This window comes from Cervus canadensis, chromosome 28 (assembly GCF_019320065.1).
Source record: "Cervus canadensis isolate Bull #8, Minnesota chromosome 28, ASM1932006v1, whole genome shotgun sequence".
NCBI lineage: Eukaryota > Metazoa > Chordata > Mammalia > Artiodactyla > Cervidae > Cervus > Cervus canadensis.
The window spans coordinates 27,418,946-27,445,823 of record NC_057413.1 but is presented as its reverse complement, the minus strand read 5'-3'; the positions used below and the strand labels follow the sequence as shown (position 1 = coordinate 27,445,823).

At 41.5% G+C, this 26,878-nt stretch overlaps 1 protein-coding gene across 7 annotated transcripts in view; it reads right to left on the bottom strand.

Moving 5' to 3' along the window:
- The window catches only part of PKHD1 (PKHD1 ciliary IPT domain containing fibrocystin/polyductin), a 429,461-nt gene that overhangs the window by 275,684 nt on the left and 126,899 nt on the right, over positions 1 to 26,878 (bottom strand). For 6 of the 7 annotated variants that reach the window (XM_043450734.1, XM_043450737.1, XM_043450739.1 and 3 more), the window contains exons 36-37: positions 26,527 to 26,683; positions 6,694 to 6,906 (exon numbers count right to left, since the gene is read on the bottom strand). In XM_043450734.1, coding sequence (XP_043306669.1) covers positions 6,694 to 6,906; positions 26,527 to 26,683 — 370 coding nt within the window. The remainder of the gene's footprint in view (positions 1 to 6,693; positions 6,907 to 26,526; positions 26,684 to 26,878) is intronic. The other variant, XM_043450741.1, reaches the window with a different exon arrangement.

The following is a 26,878-nucleotide window of genomic DNA, read 5'->3' as shown; positions in this document are numbered from 1 at the left end:
GGTCCCCATGTCTGTCTTTCTCTCTCTCTCTCTCTCTCTCTCCCTCCGACTAATTCTCTAAAACAATAAAAACCTGCCAAACTCACTCTCCTGCCCAGACTTTCAAGACCTCTTCAAAAAGATGCCCTATGCCTCCATAAACAATACAAGCCCTGTCCTAAGACTTTATTGGTTCTCTATATAACCGAAAAAATATTAACTTCTTTCTCTTTCACTTTCTTATCGTTAACTCCAAACCACCAGGGTCTGGTCCATTAAAAGACTCCAACAATCAGAGAGAGAGAGAGAATCAACAATCAACCCATATTATCCAGAGAGGATACAACTGCACAGTTCAGTTAAAAGCTAGTTAACCTCCTTGCTTCATCTTCTTCAGCACCTGCCTCACTTCTTCTACCTGTCCCAGCACCAAGAGAATACAAAAGACAGATGGATCATACGGTAATTCTATTTTTTGTTATCTGAGGCACTTTCATACTATTTTCCATAGTCGTTGCACCAACTTACATTCCCACCAACAGTGTAGGAGGGATGTAAGCTATTATATATAGAATGGACAGACAACAAGCTCTTACTGTATAGAACTGCCTGCATGCATGCTGTCGCTTGAGTCATGTCCAACTCTTTTTGACCCCATGGGCTGTAGCCCGCCAGGCTCCTCTGTCCATGGTATTTTCCCAGCAAGAATACTGGAGTGGATTGCCATTTTCCTCTTCAGGGGATCTTCCCAACCCAGGAATCAAACCTACTTCTCCCATGTCTCCTGCACTGCAGATGAATTCTTCACTGCTGAGCCACTGGGGAAGCCTGCATAGCACACAGAAGTATATTCAATACCCTATGATAAACCATATTGGAAAAGAATATAAAAAAGAGCGTGTGTGTGTGTGTGTGTATATATATATATACATATATATATATATCTATATATAATTGAATCACTGTACAGCAGAAATTAACACAACATAGTAAATCAATAATATTTCAATTGAAAAAGAAAAAGAAGAGATGAGCTCCTTGAGTCATTTGTATCACTATTTTCACAATAGAACTCTTTACTCCAGTGAAATACTATTTTAACATAAATATAAGCTAGAAGTAAAAACAATGAGGCAATTGCTTGAGCAATTTAAACCTTTGTAGCTTGATCCCCAAATAATTCATTATTTGCAGAACCTCTGAAGTTCCCTCAAGAAATGTTCATATTTTGTGGAGTCTAGTGGGAAAACCACTGCCCTGGACACATGTGTCAGCTCCATGCACACAACATCATGCTTCCAGACAGCCTGATACACTTTAGCAACACAGTAAGCATGCCCATAGACTCATAAAAAACATGGAGTTTACATACAGATGTTTGGTATTTGAGAAGGGAAGTAAACTGTATTTAAACCTGCTTGTTTAGACCCCTTTTTCCTGTTTATTCCTATCATAGTCTCCTGTTCATAATGTTACATTGTTTCCTTCAACCATGTTCTCACATTCTTACTTTTCCCAGAAACTTCCATTTATATTTAATGCCTGATCTTGTAATTTCTTGAAAAGGACAAAGACAGAAGTCCATTCAAGGCCAGAAGACGGCTTTTTCTGCTGAGAAACTGTCAGCCAAATTTCTCAGGGAGGAACTGGAAATGAAGTGAGAGACATTGATAAATTTCCCTTCTGAACAATCAATAAAAGCCCACCATCCTGTTCAGCCTCCCACTGTGGAAGCAAGGGCCGTAATTACATTGTCAAAAATTCAAGTTGCCCAGGCTGACAGCGACCCCCTTGAAAAGTGACATGTGATTGGCACTTGGTCTGGGGTGGTGAACCTGGATTGGCAGACAGAGGGAGGGAGCAAAAGGTGAGAGTGAAATTTCTTCATTGACAATAGCCCCCCAAAACCCCAAACTGACACTCTTGAAGAATCTGCAGCCTTTAGCCATAGTAACATAGCAAAGCATACAGCCGACACAATTTCCTGAGTCATCTGATCACCAGAGATTCAGAACCCAGGTGTCCCATCCACTCCTAAACCCAGAGGAAGAGAAAGACACACTGGGCTGTGTGTGCGCATGTGTGTGTGTGTGTGTGTGTGTGTGTGTGTGTGTGTGTAAGGGGTAGGGGCAGGGCAGCTGAGTATAGGACTGTAAGAGAATTTTTCTACATTAAGAGCAAAACATGAAACACATGCTTTCAGCTCCATCTTTCTTGGTGACAGCTAAACAACAAAGTCTGTTTGCTTAGCACTTTTAACCTATGATAAAAATTGACTAGAGCAGAAGGGTTACCAGGGCAGCCACGAAGAATGAGATGGAATAGAGAAGGTGGGAAAGCCTACCACTGAAACACAGGCCCACTGGTGTGACCCTCTAGGAGGAAATTTGCATCCATCACTCAGGCCTCTTCCTGTTGGATGTTAGGAATAAAACACCTGAAAAAACCTCATTGGCAAAGCAGTGCTCTGCTTTTGCTTAGACTGGAACCCATGCAAATGGTTTCCAAGAAGCCTGCATTGTAATCATGCCCAGCCATGGTGTTTATCCACCGCTAGGAAGCAGCTGCACCACAAGAGATTAAAATCAAACTGTGTGTTCACTGAGTTTTGGAAACAGACCAAAGGTGCCTGGAAGCGTTGTTCCTTCATGACCTCCAAAGTTAAAACTTCTCTCTTGCTGTGATAAAAGGTAGACAAGAAAATGAATAAAGAGGGACTTCTCTGTTGGCCCAGTGGTTGAGTCTGCCTTGCAATTCAGGGGACAAGGGTTTGATCCCTGGTCTGGGAACTAAGATTCCACATGCCATGGAGCAACTAAGCCCGTGCACTGCCACTACTGAGCCACAACTAAAGAGTCCAGATGCAGCCAAATAAATAAGTAAACATTTTTTAAAAAGAAAATATAATGAATAAGGAGAAAAATCTCCAAGCAGAGCTGGTTCCATGCCAAGTAGAAGTCCCCTCTTATCCTTGAAAGAAACTATGAGATCATTGGGGCTTCCCAGGTAGTGCAGGGGTAAAGAATTCACCTGCCAGTGCAGAGACACAAGACATGCAGCTCTATCCCTGGGTCAGGAAGATCCCTTGGAGTGGGTAATGGCAACCCACTTTAGCATGCTTGCCTGAGTGAAATCCCATTGATAAAGGAGACTAGTAGGCCACAGTCCTTGGGGTCCCAAAGAGTCAGACACGACTGAGAGACTGAGCACGCATGCACATGCAAACACACACACACACACACACACACACACACACGAGATGATTGTACAGGGGACTCACTGCTTTTGGGGGAAAATATTATCAGAACAGCCGTAACTAAAAGTGCTGCAGTGTTACCGTGTGCTAGATACTTTGGAGCAGTTCATAAGCAGTAAGTCTACCAGGCAGAAACTGTGTTTTCCTGGTTTTATAGAGATTGATTTGCCCAAGGTCATACTTGATAAGTGGCAGAACTGGATTGATTTCTGATTCCCAAACTTAAATGAACCACTAAAAACAGCCTTTCTCCATGTGCATTCAGTGGGCTCCCTGAATCAAATCACCTGATGGTCCCACTGAAAAGCACATTCTTGGGCCCATGCCAAGCCCACAGACTCAGATTCTGGAAGAGAGGTCCAGAAACCTCAATTTTCAGAATCTTCCCAAGAAGCGTCTTCATGCGCGAAGGTTGGTGGCTCTCCTCCCTACAGCATCCTGGAAAGCTGAGTGAAGTGGGGTCTTTAGGGACCTGCTGGGGGCAAAGCAGTGAATCAAGTTGCTCACTTTTCTGCATACTTGACAGCAAAAGATAATTAGTTTTCCCCTAAAGCCCCGTGTCACCAGGTCTACCTCTGGCCCTGGGAAAAGGCGAGTGAAATTACGTAACGATTTTAACCATGATATGGCACCACGCTGCCAGAGGGGAAGTCTGTTTGAGACCTCAGGTGGTGAGGGAGAGGGAAGGGAGAGGACTGACAGACCACAGGCTGTGACTAGGGATCCTTCTCACCCAGTGGCTCAGCTCTTTTCTACACACTATTTCTTTCAAATGAATGAGACACAGCAGCATCAACTCAATCAGGAAAACAGCTTGATATTGCCTGTGTTCCTGTGCAAGCTTTGCTTCATGAGAGATCATATTCATGCCTGCATCGGTAGGACTGTGGGGAAAGGGGTAAGACAGCCGTTGATGACACCCTAACCCTGGGAATATAGGAAAGAAGAGGAGGAGGGAAAGGAGGGAGGGGAAGAGGGTTGGGAAAGGAGAGGAGGAAAAGGAGAGGAGAAGATGGAAGTGAGGAAAGCAGGGGAGAGGAGGTGCCTGCACTTTCAGTGTCCAGTAACATCACCAGGATAAGGCAGCAACACTTTTGAAACTTTCAGGATTCTCAAAACACATTAGAGGCATCTACTTTGCTTTAATTGCCCCGTATATTAATTATAAGCAATGGTCCTAGGGATTTTCTTAACTTGACATCTATTAAAACACAGAGGTTAGAAGCACAGAGTACATTTACAATATAAGCACATAAAGGTATATTTGTACAGTCTTTCTCTGACCCTTCATAATAGAACGTGAGAAAGAAGGCATTGGAATGAAAGAATTGGAATAAAAGAATTGGGAGAGTTTCATCCTTCTTCAGGTGAATTTCCACTTCAGACAAGAGTTATGCCATCTGCATCTCATAGGACAATGGCTCTCAAACCAACAGATACTTCTGAAGCTTTAGGATCCTTCAGGATCAGGCTGGTTGAAATACTGATCTGTGCCTTTTTCTCAAGGGTAAACAGCCACACACTGGGTTGGTGGTCTAAGTGGCTGTTAGATTAGAACAACCATTGGAGACCATCACTGTTGTGTAAACAGACAGAAGCCCCTCATGGGTCCGGGCTATAAGATCAATATAAGTGCTTGCTGATGAAAATGGGGGGGAAAAGGGACTGCTTAGAAGTGAAGAATACAAGAATCAATATTGTAGGTGTTTTGAATTTCTGTCTAGATAGTTGTGGGCTTTTCAACCTCACAAAATTTACTCCCAGTGTGTCTCTCTCTGGCTGGTCCCTGGGGAGCATTTAAAAAATGCTTGATGATAAGATCCCACTTCTACTCACAGTAAGTTGAAAAAAGGCAGTAGAGGGCTTTTAGTAGACAATGATTTAGGGCCACAATTTTTAATGGACTAATCGTTGATGTCACAAAAAAGACTGACTCCTCAGCATAGCCACATGCCATGTCTAGAACAATTACCCCATGAGAGGTAGCAGGGTCCTGTTTTGTCATGTCAGCACAGATATTCCAATGTAGAGGATACCACATATTCTCTCCAGAAATCCAAATTGGGTCACTATCTGGTGCCTGCATTTTTTATCTGCCTTTGGCTGTTATATAATAAAATGTTTATCAGTATCCACTGAAAGACACTCCATGCTCATCACGTCATACTTACATTTTCTAGTTGATGCTAAGGGTTATCCTGGCACACAAAGTAATTTCCTGAATCTCAAGGAAAATAAAAATGCCTGTTTTGCAAAGTGCAATGAGGTCATCAAGAGGCAAACAAAATTGTAGCAGAAACACACTATAACCTAATATCTGTTTTCCCCCAGGAATCTATAAACACCAACTCACATGTAACAGGATTCGAGGGAGAACTCCAGTTGAACCCTGTTCCCAGGAGGGGAAAAGAGCAACAGCAACAACAACAAGCTTATCTGTTTGGTCTGTGACGCCACCAGTCTACGCAGCCGCCCCTGTAGGCTAAGTAACAGTAAGCAACCCTACTGGTCAGTTTTCACTAGGTTAAGCCACAGTTACAAATACAAATCTCAGCCATTCATGAAAACAAGTGTATTCCTCACTCACACCAACAGGAGCAGTAGGTCACCTGCAGCTGTGCCCAAGCTTAAGGGGCTGCCCCTATCCCCATAGGAGATGGTGTATTCTCAAGCAGAAGGAATACAGAAAAACATTCAAAGTATTACACTGGTTCTTAAAACTTTGATTTGACCATGAAGTACATCATTTCTGCTCACATTCCATTGACCAAAGCAAGTCCAAAGTGAAGCCCACTTTCACTGGGACAAGGAAATATGGTCTACCCACAGGGAGGCACTGAAAGTCCCCTGACAGAGAGAAGAGGCGTATAATCCTCTTGCAGAAAGGGGAGCGAATAACTGAGAACCATAGTATACTCTGCGGTGAGTAGCATCACGATTAATATTCCTTATTTAATGGTATAGATGGACTTATTTGCAAAGCAGAAATAGAGGCGCAGATGTAGAGAACAAATGTGTGGATATCAAGGGGACGGATGAATTGGGAGATTGGGACTGACTTATATACAGTCTTGATACTACGTATAAAATAGATAACTAGTGTAAAACACATAGCTAATGAGAACCAACTGTATAGCACAGGGAACTGTACTCAGTGCTCTGTAGTAACCTAAAGAGGAGGGAAATCCAAAAAAGAGGGCATGTGCGTATACGTGTAGCTGATTTACTTTCTACACAGCAGACACTGACACAACATTGTAAAACAAATACTCCAGTAAAATAACAATAATAACAAATATTCCTTATTTAAGGAAACAGTGCCCATGCTCTAATTCACTTTGTTGCCTCAGCAACTAACAGCCAAAGAAATGTAAGTAGTTTTAGCCATTTTCCCCATTGTCTGTACCTTGGCTAGACAAAGCTCTACCTCAATTCCTCTGGCCAGTCGCCTCACTCACCATGAAGGGAAAGAGTTCCATTCCTCACAGCCAGGAACTTGACTCCATATGGGAAGAAGCAGGCAGAGTAGGAGCTCCCATAGAGTTTGATCTGAGCTTTGCCTCGGAAGGGCTTGTCCTTTGATCCAATCCGGAGTTCTCCACCGTCGGAAACAAGGATGGAGTGTGTCCTGAGTTCGATGGGTCCCAGGTCCAGGAAGATCAACTTCCCTCCTAAGAGCCACAGAAAGACACTCAGTCTCTGGGAAGACTAGGCTCCCCTTCTTTTGATAGTTATAATGTCTGATGAAACCTTCTTCATTTATATAATTCTGCTGAAATTTAGATTTATCTCGCCTTCTTTCCTAGAAGCACAGTTGAGTCATCTGACATCAAGGAGCACAGTATTACTAAGTCAGCTTAGGTTAGCTATCACAATTCACAGCAGCTTTATTTATAGTGTTTTTAGTCACAATGACCTCAATGCCTAGAAATTTAGAAGTGGTTAAATAAGAAATGAGAAGATCACCGTTTTCACCACGTAATAGCAGCTTAGAAAATTAAGTTTAAAAAAACAGGGAAACAGTAAACAAGAAATAGGAATAGAAGAAAATAACACCACAATTATAAGACATGGTAAAGGGAAGTATAATTAGGTGGCATTATGAAATTTTTTGCACTTTAGCTGACCAACATCCATTATCCTTTTCTTTGGATATGCTCAGTCTCTCTGTTGTGTCTGACTCTTTCCAGCCCCATGAACTGTAGTCCACCAGACTCCTCTGCCCATGGAATTTTCCAGGCAAGAATACTGGGGTGGAGTGCCATTTCCTACTCTATTTCTTTGGATAAGAGACCCTAATTTCCACAAGGAATTATTTTGCTCCATTGAACAGAGCTGAGTGGGACTGCCAGTCACAGTGCCTTATCCTACCATCAACTCTATCATGTACACAGGTTCCTCAAGGAAATCTGGAGCCAAAGGAAAGGAAAGCGAAAGCCAAATGGAAATATTTGATTCTTAGTAATTCCAGTGTTTTTATCTTAACAAGCCTGAGAAGAGTCCCTGTTTCTGAGATCCTAACCTGCCAAGCCCCTCCAAAAGGCCAGCTCTTTCCAACACCTCAGCCTCTGTTGTCCTCATGTCCCTTTTTCAAAAATGGCAAATTGATCACACTCTAAGGTGACTGACCTAAGAAGCAACTCTCCTTTGGTGACCTAGAGGCTTGATACTTGAATAGCACCACAATCCTTACAGGTCTTCCAAAGGGCCTGCTGGCAATTCTGATTTTAAAGTCTGACTTTAATTTCCCTTCCATTGTCATTAAAATGACAAGCATAATCATTAGAAATGCAGTAATGAGTCCCATGTCAAGGAATTGATGCTTTCAAACTGTGGTGCTGGCGAAGACTCTTGACAGTCCCTTGGCAAGCAAGGAGATCAAACCAGTCAATCCTAAAGGAAATCAACCCTGAATATTCATTGGAAGGACTGATGCTGAAGCTGAAGCTCCAATGCTTTGGCCACCTGATGCAAAGATCTGACTCACTGGAAAAGACCCTGATGCTGTGAAAGATTGAAGGCAGGAGGAGAAGAGGATGACAGAGAATGAAATGGGTTGGATGGCATCACCCACTCAATGGACATGAGTTTGAGCAAATTCCAGGAGATAGTGAAGGACAGGGAAGCCTGGCATGCTGAAGTCCATAGGGTCGCAAAGAGTTGGACATAACTGAATGACTGAACAACAATAAATGAATCCTGCTGTGAACAAGAGGGAAGAAATGTGACCTGTGGTGCAGGCCACCTTCTTGCATTCACCAGAACATTTTCACTCACAGCCATGTGTCATTAATGTGCCAAATCTTCAACTAGTGGAACATGGGTTGAACAATGGGTCCAACAATGGGTCACACCATCATCAATAGTCAGGAAATCTGAACTGAGATGAACCATGATGGAGACAGTGTATTGAATCAGATACCTGTCCCCACTCTGCTACTGACCTCTGAATGACCCTCAGTAAGTTTCACAAAATTGCTGGGCCTTGGACTTCTCAGTTTCCAAATCTGTCCCACTTGGTGCCAAGGGATGGTCTGTTTGTTCTTCAGTGACACGTGGAACAGAGTTATGCATCCACTGAGGCTCCTTCTGTCTCTAGAACACTTGACATCTACATCCACAAAGAACACAGTCAAGTGTGCATTGGACCCCGATGGAGACATGGACCTCTTGTTCTCCAGATACCACCTACACTGCAAGGAACTTTGAATGTCACTTGAGAAAGAGATTACCTGCACAGTGAGGAATTCAAATGAGATGATGGGGAAAACAAGGGAACTGACATGTATTAAGCACATATCCTATGCCAATATCTTTAGAGATATTGTCTGAAACAACCTTTCCAAACAAGCCTAGGAAGTCATCACGCTCCATATTTCAGAGCAGATAGTGGGCTGGGGGAAGCAGAGTGAGCACTAGAACCCAGGACCACCTGACAGAGACACTCATGTTCTATCCACTTTGCAAACCCTACCAGGTAGCTTTTTCATTAATTAGGAAATACTTTTCATTAATTATCTCATTAATTTCATTTTTTATCATAGTTACTTTTAAGAAAAAAGACATGTTACTTATATACGTAAGTTTGCCTATGGCTTGTTTACATGAGGTTAATTTTAATTTTATTAATGCAGATACACCTAACCTCATTCTGAAAAGGATTTGAGGCAGATTACAAGGATGAGTGGGTAAATTTATAAATCGGGAATTTGTCCCTTGTACTATCAAGCAAAATATTAAATATTCTGAGGAAAATTGGTAGAAATTTGAAAAAGTCATTTACTGATGGGAGCTAATAATAATGCTAATGAAGGGAGAAAAGCTCAGCCCCCAAAAAATAATTTGCATTGGCAAGAGTACTATAAGTATTAGTTAATGTGATTAGTTAATGTGATTCCCTGCAGAAAAGCCTTTCTTCTTTACTTTATCAGTGGCAAGTATATATAAGGAAATCTAGGTAAATAGGGAAGAAAGCTTGTTATGAAATTTGGGACTTCCCAAGTGGCGTTAGTGGTAAAGAATCCGTCTGCCAATGCAGGAGATGCAAGAGACTGGGTTTGATCCCTGGGTCAGGTAGATCCCCTGGAGTAGGAAATGGCACTCTGTGCCAGTATTCTAGCCTGGAAAATTCCATGGGCAGAGAAGCGTGGTGGACTAAGAGTCAGACGTGACTAAACACACATTTGTTGTGGAATTCAGCTAATTTTGGTTGAAATAATTGTATGCGATAACCAAGGTAAAAGTTTCTTGGTGTGAAAGAACAGGAAGTTTACATTCAATCTACCTCTGTGCCAAGGCACCAAGTATTTCATTGCACACTTTATTAGCTTAAGACAAATATATACTGAGCTGCTTTAAAGTAGAGTTACTTGAATATGGGAGGGAAGTGGGAGGACTTTATTTCTCCACTTTATAGAGCTTGACCTCATTTCTGAAAGCTGAAATAAAGAGCAGGGCTCAAATCAGCCTTTGGCTCTGACCCTGACACTGCTTGTTATGCTTGTTCCAGAAAGCTGAGTGCGTCCCACGAGTGACCTTGGGTAATTTTATAAAAATCAATCAACCATCATTATTGTTACTTCCCCTCCAAAATAAATAAATGTACACAACTTTTTACATGTAATCATTTGTTTCCATTAAACGTCTCTTTTATTTCTTTTAAAGGGAAGTAAAAGAGACTTTTAGCAGCTAGTGAATGTTTGCAAAGTACATCAAAACCTACTTTGGGCTAACCCCACAATTAGCCATCCTCTGTAATAACCACAAAATGATTTGGTGTGCATGAGTGTGTTTTAAAGAAAAACAAATACACAGTTGTAGCTATTTTCCCCATTACAGAAAACACTTAGAGTATAAATATTATACCATACAAGAATATACTCATCAAGGGACTTCCTTGTCAGTCCAGTGGTTAAGACTCTTGAGATTTCACTGGATGGGGGTACCTGTTCAATCCCTGGTTGGGGGACTAGGGGGCTTCCCTGATGGCTCAAATTATAAAGAATCTGCCTGCAGTGCAGAAGACTCAGTTTCAATCCCTTGGTCAGGAAGATCCCCTGGAGAAGGGAATGGCTACCCACTCCAGTATTCTTGCCTGGAGAATTCCATGGACAGAGGAGCCTGGTGGGCAACAGTCAATGGCATCACAAAGAGTCGGACATGACTGAGTGACTAACAACGTGGGGAACTAGGATCCCACATGGCACCAGAAAAGAACTGGCTATATCTTCTATCCCAATTCTTTTCCTGTCGTCTCTGTGGAACCCTCCCCAGTTGGGCTTTGCTTGGTCCTATCGGGGTCCCAAGTGGCAATCACACTGCTGAATCCAAGGCTGCGTGCTCAGTGCTCACCTTTGCTGAGCACCCAGGGCATCTGACATGCTTGCTCAGTCCTTCCTTGCTGCTCCATCCCCCGGCCGCCCACTTCTGTGCTCTCCTGGATCCCTCCCCACTCCCAGTCTCTCCTCCCGGACTCCTCTGCCTGATTCCTCCTGATTGTCCCGACCACTAACACTTGGAATGTCACAAGACTCAGTCGCTCGATCACTTTTCCAGTCATTCTATGAACACGGCCTTGCTTTTCTCACCTTGTCTTAAGGTTCCAAACTCCATCGTACACTAAATGCCGATGACTCCCAGATGACACCCAAGGCCCACTTCTGCCCTCAGTTCAAGATTCGTAGACCCATCTCTTTCTTGGTATCTCTATATGGATGTCTCAGTTTTCTTGACTCAGAACATCCAAAAAGTGAGCTCCTTGTCTTGCCCCGTTTCCACAAATGGCAACTCCACCTCTCCCATTGCTCAGTTTGAAAGTCCTGAAGGCAACGTTTACACTCTCACACACCACAACTGAGGCTCCAGGAAAACTTGTGCATTCTTCCTTCCTAACATCCCTGTGATCCAGCTCCTTCTCACCACTTGCATATCCATCACTGGGGTCTAAGTCACATCTCATCTCCAAGTAACGGTAAAGCCTCAGCTCTTTGCTCTGCCCCTGCCCCAACCCTAGGGTCTACTCTCAAAACAACAATGTGATTTTTAATGTAAACGTCATCACATCACCTCTCTGCTGGAAATTCTCCAACAGCTCCCACCACACACAGAGTCAAATCCCACCAAACCCAGCAGGGCTGGCCCTCTCCGGCCCCCTCTCCCTGTCTCTTCCCCCCAGCTCACAGTCCTCTGCCACTCCAACTCTCGCTCGCCTAAAGCACAGCCTCTGCCCTCACTGTGTGCAAATCCCCCAACCATCACAAACCACCGCCCAGCTCCTGATCCTCCTCCCCTGCTGCATCATTCTCCATGTAGCTCAGAAAATCTAACACAAAATACAATATGACTGTTTTCCTTATAAATATAAACTCCAAGAGAGCGAGAATTTGGGTGTATTTAATTCGCAGCTACAGCCCCCGTACCTAGAACAGTGCCTGTCATACGGGGAGCTTGGAAAGCAGTCACTAAATACTTGTGAGATAAATAGGAGTTGAAGTTATAGAAAAGAATGAGGTCTCTCTAGGCAGACATGTAGAGTGAGAGCAGAAGAGAGACAAGACCATCAACTAGTATTTACAGATTAGACTAAAGAGGGGAAGTAGAATGATTCTTTCGGGTGAGTCAGTGAAACAAGTGAACTGGAGAGGAATCAAAAGATTGGGGTGGGTTCCTGGAAGAGCTTTAAGAACTAGGAAGGTGGCAGATGACGATGGCAAATTTAGTGTCATTCTGAGGAGGAGCTGAGGGAAAAGGGTGCAGAGAAAGAGTACACTTGGTTAGGACACATGTGTCAGGTAATGAATGAACTTGGGAGAATGACTCCCGTTTCAAGCAGAAGGAAACCCAGAGATGTATGGAGGCAAGATGCAGGGATAAATCTGACAATCCCCAATTCATTAGATCAATCTGTATCACCAAACTAGATTATTCATGTACTCAAAGCTTGAACTAACTAAATTTTCAGATGTAAGTTATCCAGTTTGCTTATCCACATGGATGAGCCTCCATTCAGCTTTTTGTGTCAACTCTGAATAATTCCTTAAAAATTGTAGCATCCTGTATTGTGTTACCTTTCCAGTTATTCCACAGGGGGAGCTTATGGAATTCTCTTCCCCTGGAGAATTAGAGATAATTATACATTCAGGATGGATAGATGGGTCCTGCTCTCCCTGGATAAGGAGGGTAGACTGAGTGATGGGGCAGAGCTGGGGTACTCTGCTGCACCCTACTGTACCCTTCAGGACTCTGTTGCTATGCAGGTAGGTGTCAGGAGAAGGTGAGGAGGAAGAGAAGGCCAGCATTCAGGAAAGGCATCCACAGCCCAGAGCCTGCATTCTGATGGGGATGCACACAGCTTCCTTTGTTGGCAAGATCCGGATTAGGCTTGTGCCTGATCCACTGGAGCAGAGCCTGGAAGCCTTCGAGGTGGGCTTGTCCCCGGCCAGAGAGGCGGAAAATCAATTTGGCTGGCAAACGAGAGCCCCCAAGAGCTCAGTGCACGCTCCATAATCCTATCCACTAGCAGCTCAGGAAATAGATGCCGGGGCTCTCACATATTCATGGGGGAGGTGAGGCATAAATCAGGCTTTAAGGATTGGGGGCAAAGGCAATGGACTCTCTGGCTGGCTACTAATTAATCAAGCACAGAACACCTCAACCTAGCAACCTGGGAGTCTCTCTCTCTCTCTCTCTCTCTCTCTCTCTCTCTCTCTCACACACACACACACACACACAGGCTGCTGCTTTTCCAGAGTCTTTTTTTCATTTCAATTAAAATAGATATCAGAGGAAATTCTCCCCTTTAGCTGATGCTGCTTATGCATCCCCCTGTTCTTCCTTTAATTAAAAAACATGCTTATTGCAATACTTGCCAGAATCACTTTAACGGTATTTTAATTGTAATGTCTCTGCCTGATTAAAAAAAGAAAATATGAACCAGAAAGTGTTTGCAAAAATGTTCTCAGGATGCAGAAAGAGAATCACACACCTCCTTGAATGGGTGCCACATACTAATTCCTTAATTAGCCTGGCACTGCTAGTCAAATGGGCAATGTGGAGGAGAAAACACATCGGAAATAAGATCACTGACACAGAGCCATGAAACAATAGCAGTTGGGAGAATCACTTTCATCAGCTCAGATTTCCCTGGTAGGAGAGACAAGTGCATCCAACTAAAATTCCACATTCAGGACAGGCACATTCAATACAGCCAGCAAGATTTCCACTGCCCTTTGCAAAGGGTTGCATAGCCTTTGGGAAAAGAGTAGCTGGACCAGGTTAATTGGTGTCCAGTCCTGACAGTCCTATATGGCTTCCTCTGTTGTTTTAGGCTTTATATTATGCTCATACTCAGTTGTGTCCAACTCTTTGTGTCCAACTCCAACCCCCATGGACTGCAGCCCGACAGGCTCCTCTGTCCATGGGATTTTCTTTCTTTCCAAAAAAAAATATTGGAATGGGTTACCATTTCCTACTCCAGGGGATCTTTCTGACCTAGAGATCAAACTCGAGTCTCTTGCATCTCCTGCATCAGCAGGCATCAAGCTGTTTCAGGCTAGTAGTCCTCAAACTTGAAGTGAAGTGAAGTGAAAGTTGCTCAGTCGTGTCCAGCGCTTTGCGACCCCATGGACTATACAGTTCATGAAATTCTCTAGGCCAGAATATTGGAGTGGGTAACCCTTCCCTTCTGCAGGGGATCTTCCCAACCCAGGGATCAAACCCAGGTCTCCCTCATTACAGGCAGATTCTTTAGCAGCTGAGCCACAACAGAAGCCCAAGAATACTGGAGTGGATGGTTTATCCCTTCTCTAGCAGATCTTCCCGATCCAAGAATCTAACTGGGGTCTCCTGCATTGCAGGCGGATTCTTTACCAACTGAGCTGTCAGGGAGTGTACAGAATCACCCAGAGGTCTTAAAAGACAGATTGGTGGTGTCATCCCACCCCCAGAATACATTTGCTATGGGGTCCCCAAATGTGCATCTCTAGCAATTTCCCAGGTGATATTCTTGCTGCTGACCAGGGAACACTCTTGGAGAAACACTGTTCTAGGTTAATTAAGCTTGTTCTAGTGTCCATTGTTTAAAACAGGTTGAGAAATACAAGACTGGAATTGCAGATTAATTCACTTTGTCATTCAACCAACATTTGCTGTTATTTCCTAGTCCTTCTTTAAAAATGTAAAAAATACAGTCAGTTTTTCCAGAGGGTCACAGTGAAGTTTCATTGCTCCAAGTTAATACCCTGGTTTTAGTGAACTGGTCAACTTTACAGATAACCTAAAGAGATGATGACTCAACCTTTTACTGTTTCTATAATACTTAAAAATCATGAAGTTATCTTTTTTTATGAATTAATTCTATACTAATTACAAAGGGTAAACATATTGTGGAAGAGAAATATCTAAAGGAGTTCAAAACATTCAGATGTAAATAAGTGCCTTTGTTTATAGCTACTGTAACCAATTACTGCTTAACTAAACCTTGATTTCCATTCTTCCTCCAGAAAATCAAAATTTTCTTTTACCAACAAAGTTTCTGATATTTAAGTTCTGAAGGCCCTTAGCTGGGTTTCTAAAAGGTCACTTAAGACCTCAGAAAGAAAGGAGAAAACAGGGGAGAAGAAATTGTCTTTTCCAGGCAGGCAAAAATCTCGGTAGCTACCAAGTTACTCATTCATTGAAATAATCTCCTTCCTTCTCTGTATCAAAATTCAATTAGCACTGACCCAATCACATTTTTTTAATCAGTCATGAAACCTGATACATTTCTCTCAGCAATCTGTTTATTTAAAAGGTTGGGGGCTGGGGAGGGAGGTTTTAGAGGGAGGGGTCACATATAGTTATTTATGACTGATTTTTTTGTATGGCAGAAACAAACACAGCATTGTAAAACAATTATTGTTCAATTTTTAAAAATCATTATTTTTTTTAATAAATAAAAGGTTCCAAATATAATTATTCTCTGAATCACCGACAACATGATAATTTTATAAATGAATGATATTAGTCATTTCCTCATAGTATTTATTTAAAAAATGAGAGTACACCCTACCTTTCCTTGACCCCCCAGTAATATTACAGTACATGGGAAATGATAGTAATGAAAACCTGTCTTCGGTATATTTTAACCTGCACAAAAATTCTAGATATATAAGCATCCCTGATTTCTAACTTCACTCCCAGTCTGGACAAACAGAATGCAAGAATCATTAATTAACAAATGAGGTAGAGAATAGAGAAGGTAAGGAGAGACCAAGGACCGAAGTCCCGAAGGACTTTGCAAACCACATCAAGGAGTTCAAACCTGACGTAAAAGGCTAATAGAAAGTCCGTGAAGGGTCTTAAGGAAGGACGATTGAAATATTTATCTTTTGTTACTGAAAATATTGTAGCTTCTGTGCTAGGAAGGGACTGGTCCCTTTCAATAGCATTTTTCATGTTACAATATCCAAGTTGTCAAGACACAAACTGTAAATTGTTTAATATCTATCTATCTGTCTGTCTGCCCATCTACTGAAAGCATGTCCTTTCTCACAGCAACAGCTTATCTTTCATTTAAGGCTAATCAAGTATGTCTGGGACTGTTCTCTGAAGGTAAATAAAGTAAGTCATGTCTGATTGGTAGAAATAAGGGGTTTCAGAGCCAAGTGTCCCCCACATGAAAAAGCCTTTGTCTCTGATCTCCTGATACACAAATAGTAAATGAAATTGGTCACTGTCTGGACTAACCCACTAACATTTGAGGATACCAGGAAGGGCTCTTATTACAGAAAAATTCATAACCAACATGAATCTGACAATTCAGGTTAGAAATTCAGTCATTCAACAATTATTTGAGTACCTACTATGTACCTACTACATACCTGCTCCTTGGAAGAAAAGCTATGACAAACCTAGACAGCGTGTTAAAAAGCAGAGACATTACTTTGCCAACAAAGGCCCATATACTAAAAGCTATCGTTTTTTCCAGTTGTCATGTACAGATGTGAGAGTTGGACCATAAAGAAGGCTGAGTGCTGAAGAATTGATATTTTCAAACTGTGGTGTTGGAAAAGACTCTTGAGAGGCCCTTGGCATGCAAGGAAATCAAACCAGTCAATCCTCAAGGAAATCAACCCTGAATAGTCATTGGAAGGACTGATGCTGAAGCTGAAGCTCCAATACTTTGGCCACCTGATGCAAAGAACTGACTCATTGGGAAAAACCCTGATGCTGGGAAAGATTGAAGGCAGGAGGAGAAGAGAACAACAGAGGATGAGATGGTTGGACAGCATCACCAACTCAGTGGACATGAGTTTAAACAAGCTCTGGAGATGGTGATGGAGGGAGAAGCCTTGTGTGTACAGTTCGTGGAGTCGCAAAGAGTCGGACACGACTAAGTGACTGAAGAACAACAACTACATACATGTAGATGTAACAGTCCAGGCAATACTGAGCAAAAACGGACTTGGATAATTTTTTTCTTAAGTTTACCTGCCTAGATTGCACCTTCTCAAAAGGTAAAGGGCAGTAACAACACATCCTAATATTAAGCTTTTAAGGAATTTATATAAAACTAATTCATAAAAAAGTTACAAGATATATATATGAACAATATTAAGTTCTCAGCCCATTAAAAATTCTATCACTGGCCCACTTAGCTTTGGATACAAGCAAGGTCCCCTCATAAAATAAGCAATACCAATTTGTTGCCAGGAAAAGACTGACATAGAGATGCACAAAATTAAAGGAGTTAAGGACGGATTTCCCAGAATTTAGGTGAGTATTTTCCATTGCTGACTTCACCTGACTTCCCCTTTTAAGGTCACTGTGTAGCCCAGGCCCTTCTGAGGAGTATGCTTGAAACTATGGGGGAAAAGTTCTAACCCCTTTACCACACTTCTTGCTTGGGGCTACGGATGAGCAACATTAATAGCCAACAGAGATTTATACAAGTCACTCTCCTCCTGCAACCAACGGGAGGGAATCACCATCATTTCCATTTTACCCACCGATCTGAGGCCCAGAACTTTACCCAAAGCCACAGGAGAGTCACAGGACTGCCTCACATTTGAACTCAGGCCCCTAGTTTGCTGACGATACCCTAGACAACCATGTTGTACCATCTGTACATAGTCATCCCGTTTCCTGCCTTGAAGGGTAGCTAAGGGTCAGCTGCAAGAAGAGTCAGTTCACTCAGTTCTCCTTTTGCAGCCAATTGGCACCTGTTATTTTAAATGTATCCATTTGAAACAAATTGTATCAGCCCACACAGCCCTCCCATGTTGACCAAGACATTCTATAGTTAGGAAAGAAAGAAAAAACATTAATGGGCATATTTCATTTGTATCAAATGCCTTCAGATGGATTTCCTTTAAATCCAAGCTGCTATGATGAAGTCTTAAAACTGCAGGTATGGGGTAAGTTTCCCAATGACTCCAATGGTCCTGATGCACAGAGACAACACACAGATGTCCCAGGAAGCCTTGTTTCATAGCATTTCCAGATTGCTCCATTGTAAAGCATTATGTGAAGCATGCATCTACTGAAACTGAACCTAGTTTGGCTCTAACTAGAAGGAATCAAGTTAAAAAACCCTGGGATAAAAAGGCTGTGCTGGCTACAGCTCTTAATATCTCACTCTGAAATCTTCAAACCTTGATGAGGATGAAAAAACAGTAGGAGACATACAGAGAGTCAACAAGTACATGAAAAGATGCTCAATATCAGTATAAAACTGGAAATGCAAATGAAATGCAAATGAAAACCACAATGAGATACCCTATCACACCTACTAGACTGGCTATTCTCAAAAAGACAACAAATAACAAGGCTTGGCAAGGATTTGGAGAAAAGGAAATACTTGTGCCCTGCTGGCAGGTATGTAAGTTGATGCAGCCACTATGGAAAACAGTATGGAAGTTCCTTAAAAAATTAAAAATAGAACCACCATATAATCCAGCAATTCCACTTCTGGGTATTTAGCTGAAGAAAACAAAAACACTACTTCAAAAAGATATATGCACCTCTATGTTCCTTGCAGCATTATTTACAATAGCCAAGGCATAGAAACAATCTAAATGCCTATTAATATATGAATGGATAATTAAAATGTGATATTGCATGTGTAGTATATATATATATATATATATAGAGAGAGAGAGAGAGAGAGAGAGAATGGAATATTGTTTAGCAATAAAATGTAATAGAATGAAATACTTCCATTTGCAACAACATGGATGAAACTTGAAAGCATAAGGCTAAGTGAAATAAGTCAGAGAAAGATAAACACCGCATGATCTCACTCACAGAGGAATCTAAAAAACAAACAAACAAAAGCAGACAGATCTGAGCTTACCGATACCAAGACCAGGTTGATGTTAGCCTGAGGTGGGCAGTTGAGGGGTAGGGGAAATCGATGAAAGGGGTCAAAAGGTATACACTTCAGTTATAAAAGGAATAAGGCATGGGGATGTGATATACAGCATGGTGACCACAGTTAATAATCAGTCAGTCAGTTCACTTGCTCAGTCATGTCCAACTCTGCGACCCCATGGACTGCAGCACGCCAGGCCTCCCTGTCCATCACCAACTCCCAGGGCTTGCTCAAACTCATGTTCATTGAGTCAGCAATGCCATCCAACCATCTCATCCTCTATCATCCCCTTCTCCTCCTGCCTTCGATCTTTCCCAGCATCAGGATTATTTCCAGTGAGTCAGTTCTTCTCATCAGGTGGCCAAAGTATTGGAGTTTCAGCTTAAGCATCAGTCCTTCCAATGAATATTCAGGATTGATTTCCTTTAGGATTGACTGGTTTGATATCCTTGCAGACCAAGGAACTCTCAAGAGTCTTCCCCAATACCACAGTTCGAAAGCATCAATTCTTTGGTGCTTGGTTTTCTTTATGGTCCAACACTCACATCTGTACACGACTACTGGAAAAACCATGGTTTTGATTATACAAACCTTTTTCAGCAAAGTAATGTCTCTGCTTTTTTATGTGCTAGTAATATTGTATTACATATTTGAAAGTATAATAGTTAAGAGAATGGATTTTAAAAGTTTCCATCACACAAGAAAAATATTTGTACCTATCTCTGGTGACTATTGTAGTGATCATTTTGCAATATATACAAATATCAAAGCATTATTCTGTACACCTGAAATTTACATTATGCCATCTATACCTCAATAAAATTGTTTTTAATTTTTAAAAAAAGAAACTCTACAGTGAACCCAGTAATGGGCCAAGAGAAGATGCTTCATCTCAATAAACCAAGAATATGCATTGCTACTCTGTAGAAATCCCCAGTGTAACAGACTAAAATGATCTGAGTGTCCTCAAAACTATGAAAGTGAAGTGAAAATGAAAATGTTACTCTTTCAGTCATGTCCAACTCTTTATGACCCCATGTACTGTAGCCTGCCAGACTACTCTGTCCATAGAATTCTCCAGGCAAAAATACTGAAGTGGGCTGCCATTTCCTTCTCTAGGGGATCTTCCCAACCCAGGGATCAAACCCAAGTCACCTGCTTTGCAGGCAGAATCTTTACCATCTGAGCCACTGAGACCACATTCCCAACTGCACCAGAAAAACATTCTTCCACAAAGTCAAAATACCAAGGAGATCAGAGGCAACCTAGTGAACAACTGCTACTTCCACCTCTGTATCATTCCCTCTCCTTGTTGTTAGAAAGAAAAACACTTTAGTATGCTGTTTGAAGATAACAGAGACAAAAGCCATCTGAGGTCTCCATTGCCCAGCTAATTCTTCCAGTAATTCAGTTTGCTTTGTATATAGAAGCAACCGCTAGCTGTAAATAAAATTGCAACCTAGGCCTGACATCCAGCCATCTCTTTGGTTATCCCCTGCAATCCAAAAGAAACAACTAACATGAATCAAATACTTATGCTGACCCAGACCCTGTGCTTAGGGTTTTAGAAACATTCCCTCATTTAGTAACCAAAACATCCACAGAAGTTGGGCGATCCAGTGTAGTTTGGCTACACAACAGCAAGCAATAAATGTTAGCAATTTGCTATCACTACTGCTGTTATTGAAACAGGTCTTACTCTAAGAGGAGAAACTTCAGGCTTACAAAGGCTGTGCAACTCGCCCAAGGTCACAGAAGCCAGTAAGAAGCACAGTCCAGATTCAGACTCAGTTCTTTCTGGCTCAAAATCCTGCCAAGCATTTAACTGCTTTGTATACACCACTAGACCAAGAAATAGAAAATCACATGAAAGGATGCCAGTGCACTATTAAACAGCACAAGTTTCTGCTCCAGCCTTGTAAAGTGATGGCATTGTGAGTAATGAGAAACTACAGACCATCTTCCTCTTGATAGCCCAACACCAAGGGACAAGAGGTTTCTAGAGTTCATCTTCCCCTAATTGACCCTTTATTAATCATTAGCTCTAGGCCACTTGACATCAAGCGGCTTGACCACCAGGGCAGAGTCATCACTTCATTCAGAAAATAAAGATGCTTTTCCAGCGACAGACCACAAGCCCCAAATCCTTGCCCAGAATGCATAATAGCGCAGACAAGAGGGTAACGTTCCGTCTTTGTTATTATGGCTCATCATAATTACTTGGAATAAAATAATAAATTTTAATTCAGCGATGCCTATGGCCGTTGGGCATCTTAACATAAAAGAACGAAAAATATAATTAACTAAATCAAGGCAATATGCCTATTTCCATCCCAGCTCATTAGTATTAATTGATTGGGTTAATTCTCTTTTGTGTTTAACAGTACCCCCTAAAAAATATTTTTTAAAAAAAGAAAGAAGGAAGGAAGAATGGAGGGAAGAAATTGAAATGGTAAATAGACAAAAGTTCTAGGTCTTTCACTAATTAACATGAAATATTAAGAGAGCTAGCTGAAGCTTTTATCATGGTCACAAAATAATATGCCACTTTTCCAAAAAGTTCAAGAATCAGTATATACAGCAGCATAAATAATGGTGAAAACTTAGGATTTTCCAACTGCCTCAAAGAAATTTATAATCCTCCTTTCTACTATAAGCTATGCTTATAAGGGAAAAAAAAGTTCTATTTTATACTTGGAACTATACGGAAGGCACAGGTAAGTTCAGAATTCTCAAGGGCCATATGTATAAGTGTTAGTTTTCCTGACGGAGGAGCCTGGTGCATGTATATATTAGGATTCTGGTTTCCATGAGTGGAAAAATAATATGGAGGATGCAGTATCTTCATTAAGTGGTTCCAAATGTAGTTCTCAGGTGATCTAGTTTCACTTCTATTTAGCACTAATCTTTTCGAAGTGTATACATACTTTATGTAAAATATTTTCTTCATAATACTGTGGAAATGGCTTAGAAAGTACTTTCACTGTAATATCTTGTTCGCCAAAACCTTTTGAAGTCATTATTTTTTGGCTTGAAATCTTTCATGCTTTGTCTCATCCCATAGATGGTGTCAAAGAACAAAGAAAATGTCACAGAGCTATTCTTCTGGTCATGAATGGGTATGAAAAAGATAATAACAGATACTCAGAGAGCGAACTGCTGTTGGATTTTTCTTATCTTTCAAGTACTTTCACACCTGTTACAGACCAAAAGAAGACATTAGGGGTTTAGAACTATGCCATATCAACCAGAGTTGAGAGCTGGAGTTCTTCCTCAGGGAAAGCATTCTTCATGTGCCTTTTAGAAACAGAAAAATAACTTAGCAGTGGGTTTTTAACTCATGAAGATATACTTTTTTATGTAGATGTGCATATGTATATACATGTGTTTGTATGTGACTATATGTAAATTTATGTACCTATCTCTGGTTACTATTTTTATTATATACTAAATTTATGTATATATATATATGTACATATGTATATAGATAGATTTCACATGCACATCTAAGGACAGTAAAAGTAAATTGGTTTGGAAAAGTGATAGTCAAGACAGCAAGGATTTAAAATTTATCCGAGACTTCTTAAATTTCATCCAGGACCTGAATTCTGCACCATTTCATTTGTCCATCCACTCAACAATCAGTACATGTTTTTTGAGCCCTCATTATGGGTCAGGCATGGTCCTAAACACTGAAGAGACAGCAGTAAATAATTGATGGAAATTCTTTCCCTTTTTGAGCTTGTCCTAGCAGAGGAAATAGACTGTATGTAAACAAGTAAACTTATAGTATGTCATGTGGTGATGGTAAGTGCTATGAAGAAAAGTGAAGCAGAAAAAAAGGATAGAGTAATAGGATTATTATAATTTTAGAAAAGATAGCCAGTAAGTCCTCTGTAATAAGTTGACATTTTCTCAAACAGAGAATTAAATAAGTGAGCTAGTCACATGAACATCTGGAGGAAGAATATTCCAGGCAAAGGGCATTATGCGCAAAGGCCTTGAGGCAGGTGTGTTCCTGGTATATTCACAGAAGAGCTAGATCAGAGTGAATGAGGAAGACAAGGTCAATGAAGGGATTTGAAGTTTAATAATGGTGTGAAGCTTATTCCTAATGAGATGAGAAGCCATTGGTGTAGGGGTAGGTTGAGAAAAGAAGTAATAAGATCTGACATATTTTAAAGGATGTGGATAATAAATTATTGGGGGTTATTTTACTATACAGCATAAAAGTCAAATACCAATTACTTAAACACATGAAGGCATACTTTTCTATCACAAAAAGTGACTTCAGAGGTGGGCAGCTCCAGGTACCATGCTAGTAGGCAACTCAAAAGTCATCATGATCCCGGATGTCTTCCTTTCTTCTATTTCCCCATACTTAAGGTGTCAATTCACAGTCCAAGATGGCAGCTAAAAATGTAGGAATCATATTTACATTCCAGGAAGCAGAGAAGAGAAAGAAGGAGGGACAAGTAGGACATGCCGCCTACTAGGTCAGCCCTACTTTAGAACATGTCCTAGGCGTCCTGCACCATGCTTCCCCTTACATCTCACTGGCCAGCATTTAGCCACAGGCTGTCCACTCACAAAGGAGATTAGGAAATACAGCGTTTTAGCTGGCTATACTGCTGCCCCAAATAAAAACTTAGGTTCTGCTACTAAAGAAGGCAAATAAATTAGAAACATAGAAACCAACAAAGAAGTTGTTTGAGATGGTCCCATCCAAAAAGTTATGTTGATTAGGACTAGCTTGGTACGATGGGACACATGTTGGAGATTCAGGAAATAAGAGTCACTGATGGATTGGTCATGGGATATGAGATAAAGAAAGATGTCCAGGATGCTGCCAAGATTTTTGGCCTGAGCCACTGGCTTCCCAAGTGGCTCAGTGGTAAACAATCCACCTGCCAATGTAGGAGCCAAAGGAGACATGGGTTCAATACCTGGGTTGGGAAGATCCACTGGAGGAGGAAATGGCAAACCACTCCAGTATTTCTTGCCTGGAGAATCCCATGGACAGAGAAGCCTGGTGGGCTACAGTCCATAGGGTCACAAAGAGTCAGACATGACTGAGTGACTGAACACACAGCTCTGGCTACCAAGTGAGACGGGGAAGTCCTTCCCATTTTGAGTCTGTGCATACATTGATATCTACACAATCAAAACTTGTCTCAGGGACAAAGCACATGCTTTCCACCTCCTCTCCACTAATTCTGCTCTTACATCCTGGACACTCGGATTATTCCCATCCACATCCTGCCTTACCTTCTACAACATGTTTTATCTTCTTTTAAGATTTTTTATGTAGGCCATTTTTAATGTCTGTATTGAACTTGTTACAATATTGTTTTTGTTTTATGTTTTGGTTTTTTGACCATGAGACATATGAAATCTTCCCTAGCCAGGGATCAAACCCATACCCCTGCTTTGGAAGGTGATGTCTTAACCACTGGACCATCAGGGAAATCCTTACAACACATTTTAGAACTAGACATTCTACTCTTCTATACTTGCTGGCTAACTACTTTTTCTTTAGTAGTAATGCACATTATTCGTATTAAGTGTTATACTTCACTTCTTATGTCTCATACAGAGTTCCTAGGCCACTTAGTAAGTATTCACAAGTCATCTGTTGCACCAAATTTCATCTGTGTCCTTTCCCAGGTCTCATACTTCCCAGAAGCTATGACCCATAAATCTGTGATGAAAATCTCAATTTCTAGGCAACCTGTTCCATACCAGCAACTCCTGTTTGTACATAAACTGGTGTTCACCACTTACCTTCACAATCCTACCAATGGTCCTACTTCCCAAGAGAGAGGGGAAACCCTTCACATAACAGTCTTTCCCTCTCCACGGGATGAGGGTTTGTCCTTCTAAACCTAGTCACTTGTACTAAATAATGAGAGTGAAGTACTGAACCAGGAGTACTTAAAGAAACCACTACTGACAGGTGGGAGCAAGTATTTGGGATGCTTGGATTCTAAAAGCTCCAAGAGCAGAAGTCAGCTTGTGTATCCACCTGCCCCTGCCTTTCCTTTACTCTCCACTTTCCCTCTGATGCCTCGTCTCCATCTTTAGTCTCTGGCCCCATGGACAAATACCATTCCTTGATGGAACATTTACCTGGGACTACTAGGAAATCCTGACACTCAGATGGGCTGAGTTTGAGGACTTTTAGCTCGGAAACTTCTCCCAAATGGTATCAAGGTTAGGAAAAGACCCTAGAGTGCCTGACGGGCATCCCATCCTCCAACAGAATTTGACTCCTGTGGTGAGAGTTCTGGTTAAAGGCCCGAAAAGAGCATCTTTTCCCTGAGCTGAGACTTGAAGTCTGTAATTTTCCTTTGTCATTGCCAGTCCTTAGGTAGCTGCTAGCTGTCAATAAGTCAGCACTCCCCATAGCCACTGGCTATACACATGCACACACCACAAAGACAAGTCAGGAACCCAAGCTCACAGACCCTTTTCCTAAAGGGTACTAATTAAGTGATTTGCCTGAAAACTTCTCCTTGCTGCCAGAGGGGAAAAAAACAGCTTCCAGAGTAAAGAATGTAAAATTCTTAATGAGTCCACCTTTAAGAGATGGGTAGTCACACTCCATCAGCTTATTCCCTGGAAAATATTTTATTCTCTCTCATATAGCCACCCTCTTACTTTAACAAGAACAAATGCTCCTATAAATGTTAAATATATTTATAGTAAGGAATGGTGCTTTAGTGTCATTTTATAGATCTCCATAACTAATCACATTTCCCAAGTAATTTTCATTTGCCAATGAACAAGAGTCCCTTTGATAACCATTCCTTATTATCTACTACTGAAGTAGGCAATGATTTTTATTCTCATTTAACAGATAAGGAAACAAATGCACGAAGAGGTGGAAAAAACTGACATAGTCACTTGGGGGTAGGGTGGAGGAGTTAAAATTTGAATTTTCAATCTCTCCCAAATTCCCAGACCCTAGAGCTATGTGGCCGGTTTTGTAATAAGGAAGCCTATTTATATGACTTTCCACGGGACCAGGAAGTCAAAACCACAACAGGGTAAAAGCATGAAGGCACTGCCTTCTTGGCTGGGGATTTCAAAGGCAGCAGCAGTAACTGATTTCAGAGCCTTTTGCTATATTGTGGGTGCTGCCAGGGACAAGCATGAATACAAAGGGCTTGAATGAAGAAGTATATTCTTGGAGAACACTGTTCACCCTTTTGTACTTGAAAAACTAAAATAATCAAGCTCTGTGTTTTTAAGAATTGAAAGAAAAGGCTTTCGTTTTGAACCCTCTGACCACTTCTTCCTTTCATAGTGAAATCTCAATTTGTTCTGAGAATAAATTGTCAACCAGGTGCTGGAACTTATCCAAAATGTCCCCTGGACCCCTGCCTCTAAAATGACAGGATCATATGTAATAATGCCACCATCTCCAAACTCCACGAACCTTTCACGTGGAGGAAGCTGAGGATGCTGGTGTTGGTGTCCAACAGAAGCAGCTGGCCCTTCTCCACCGTGACGTTGTCGCCCTCTTGTGGCGGTCTCTCGGGAAACCAGCTGTGAGCCCTGGACCACCTCCCGCAGAATTGAAAGGTAAAGTTGCCCTGGAAAACAGGTTTTGTTATTTTATTTTGCTTTATTTAAAAGCAGGATAGTCTGGGTGATCAATCAAAACAGAAACTCCTTGCACTTAAATTAATTTAAATTTAATTTTAAACCTCTCAATAAAATGAATCACCTTCCTACAACTAACTCCAAAAGGGGAAAATATGGAAGGGGCAAAGTTGTAATTAAAGGGC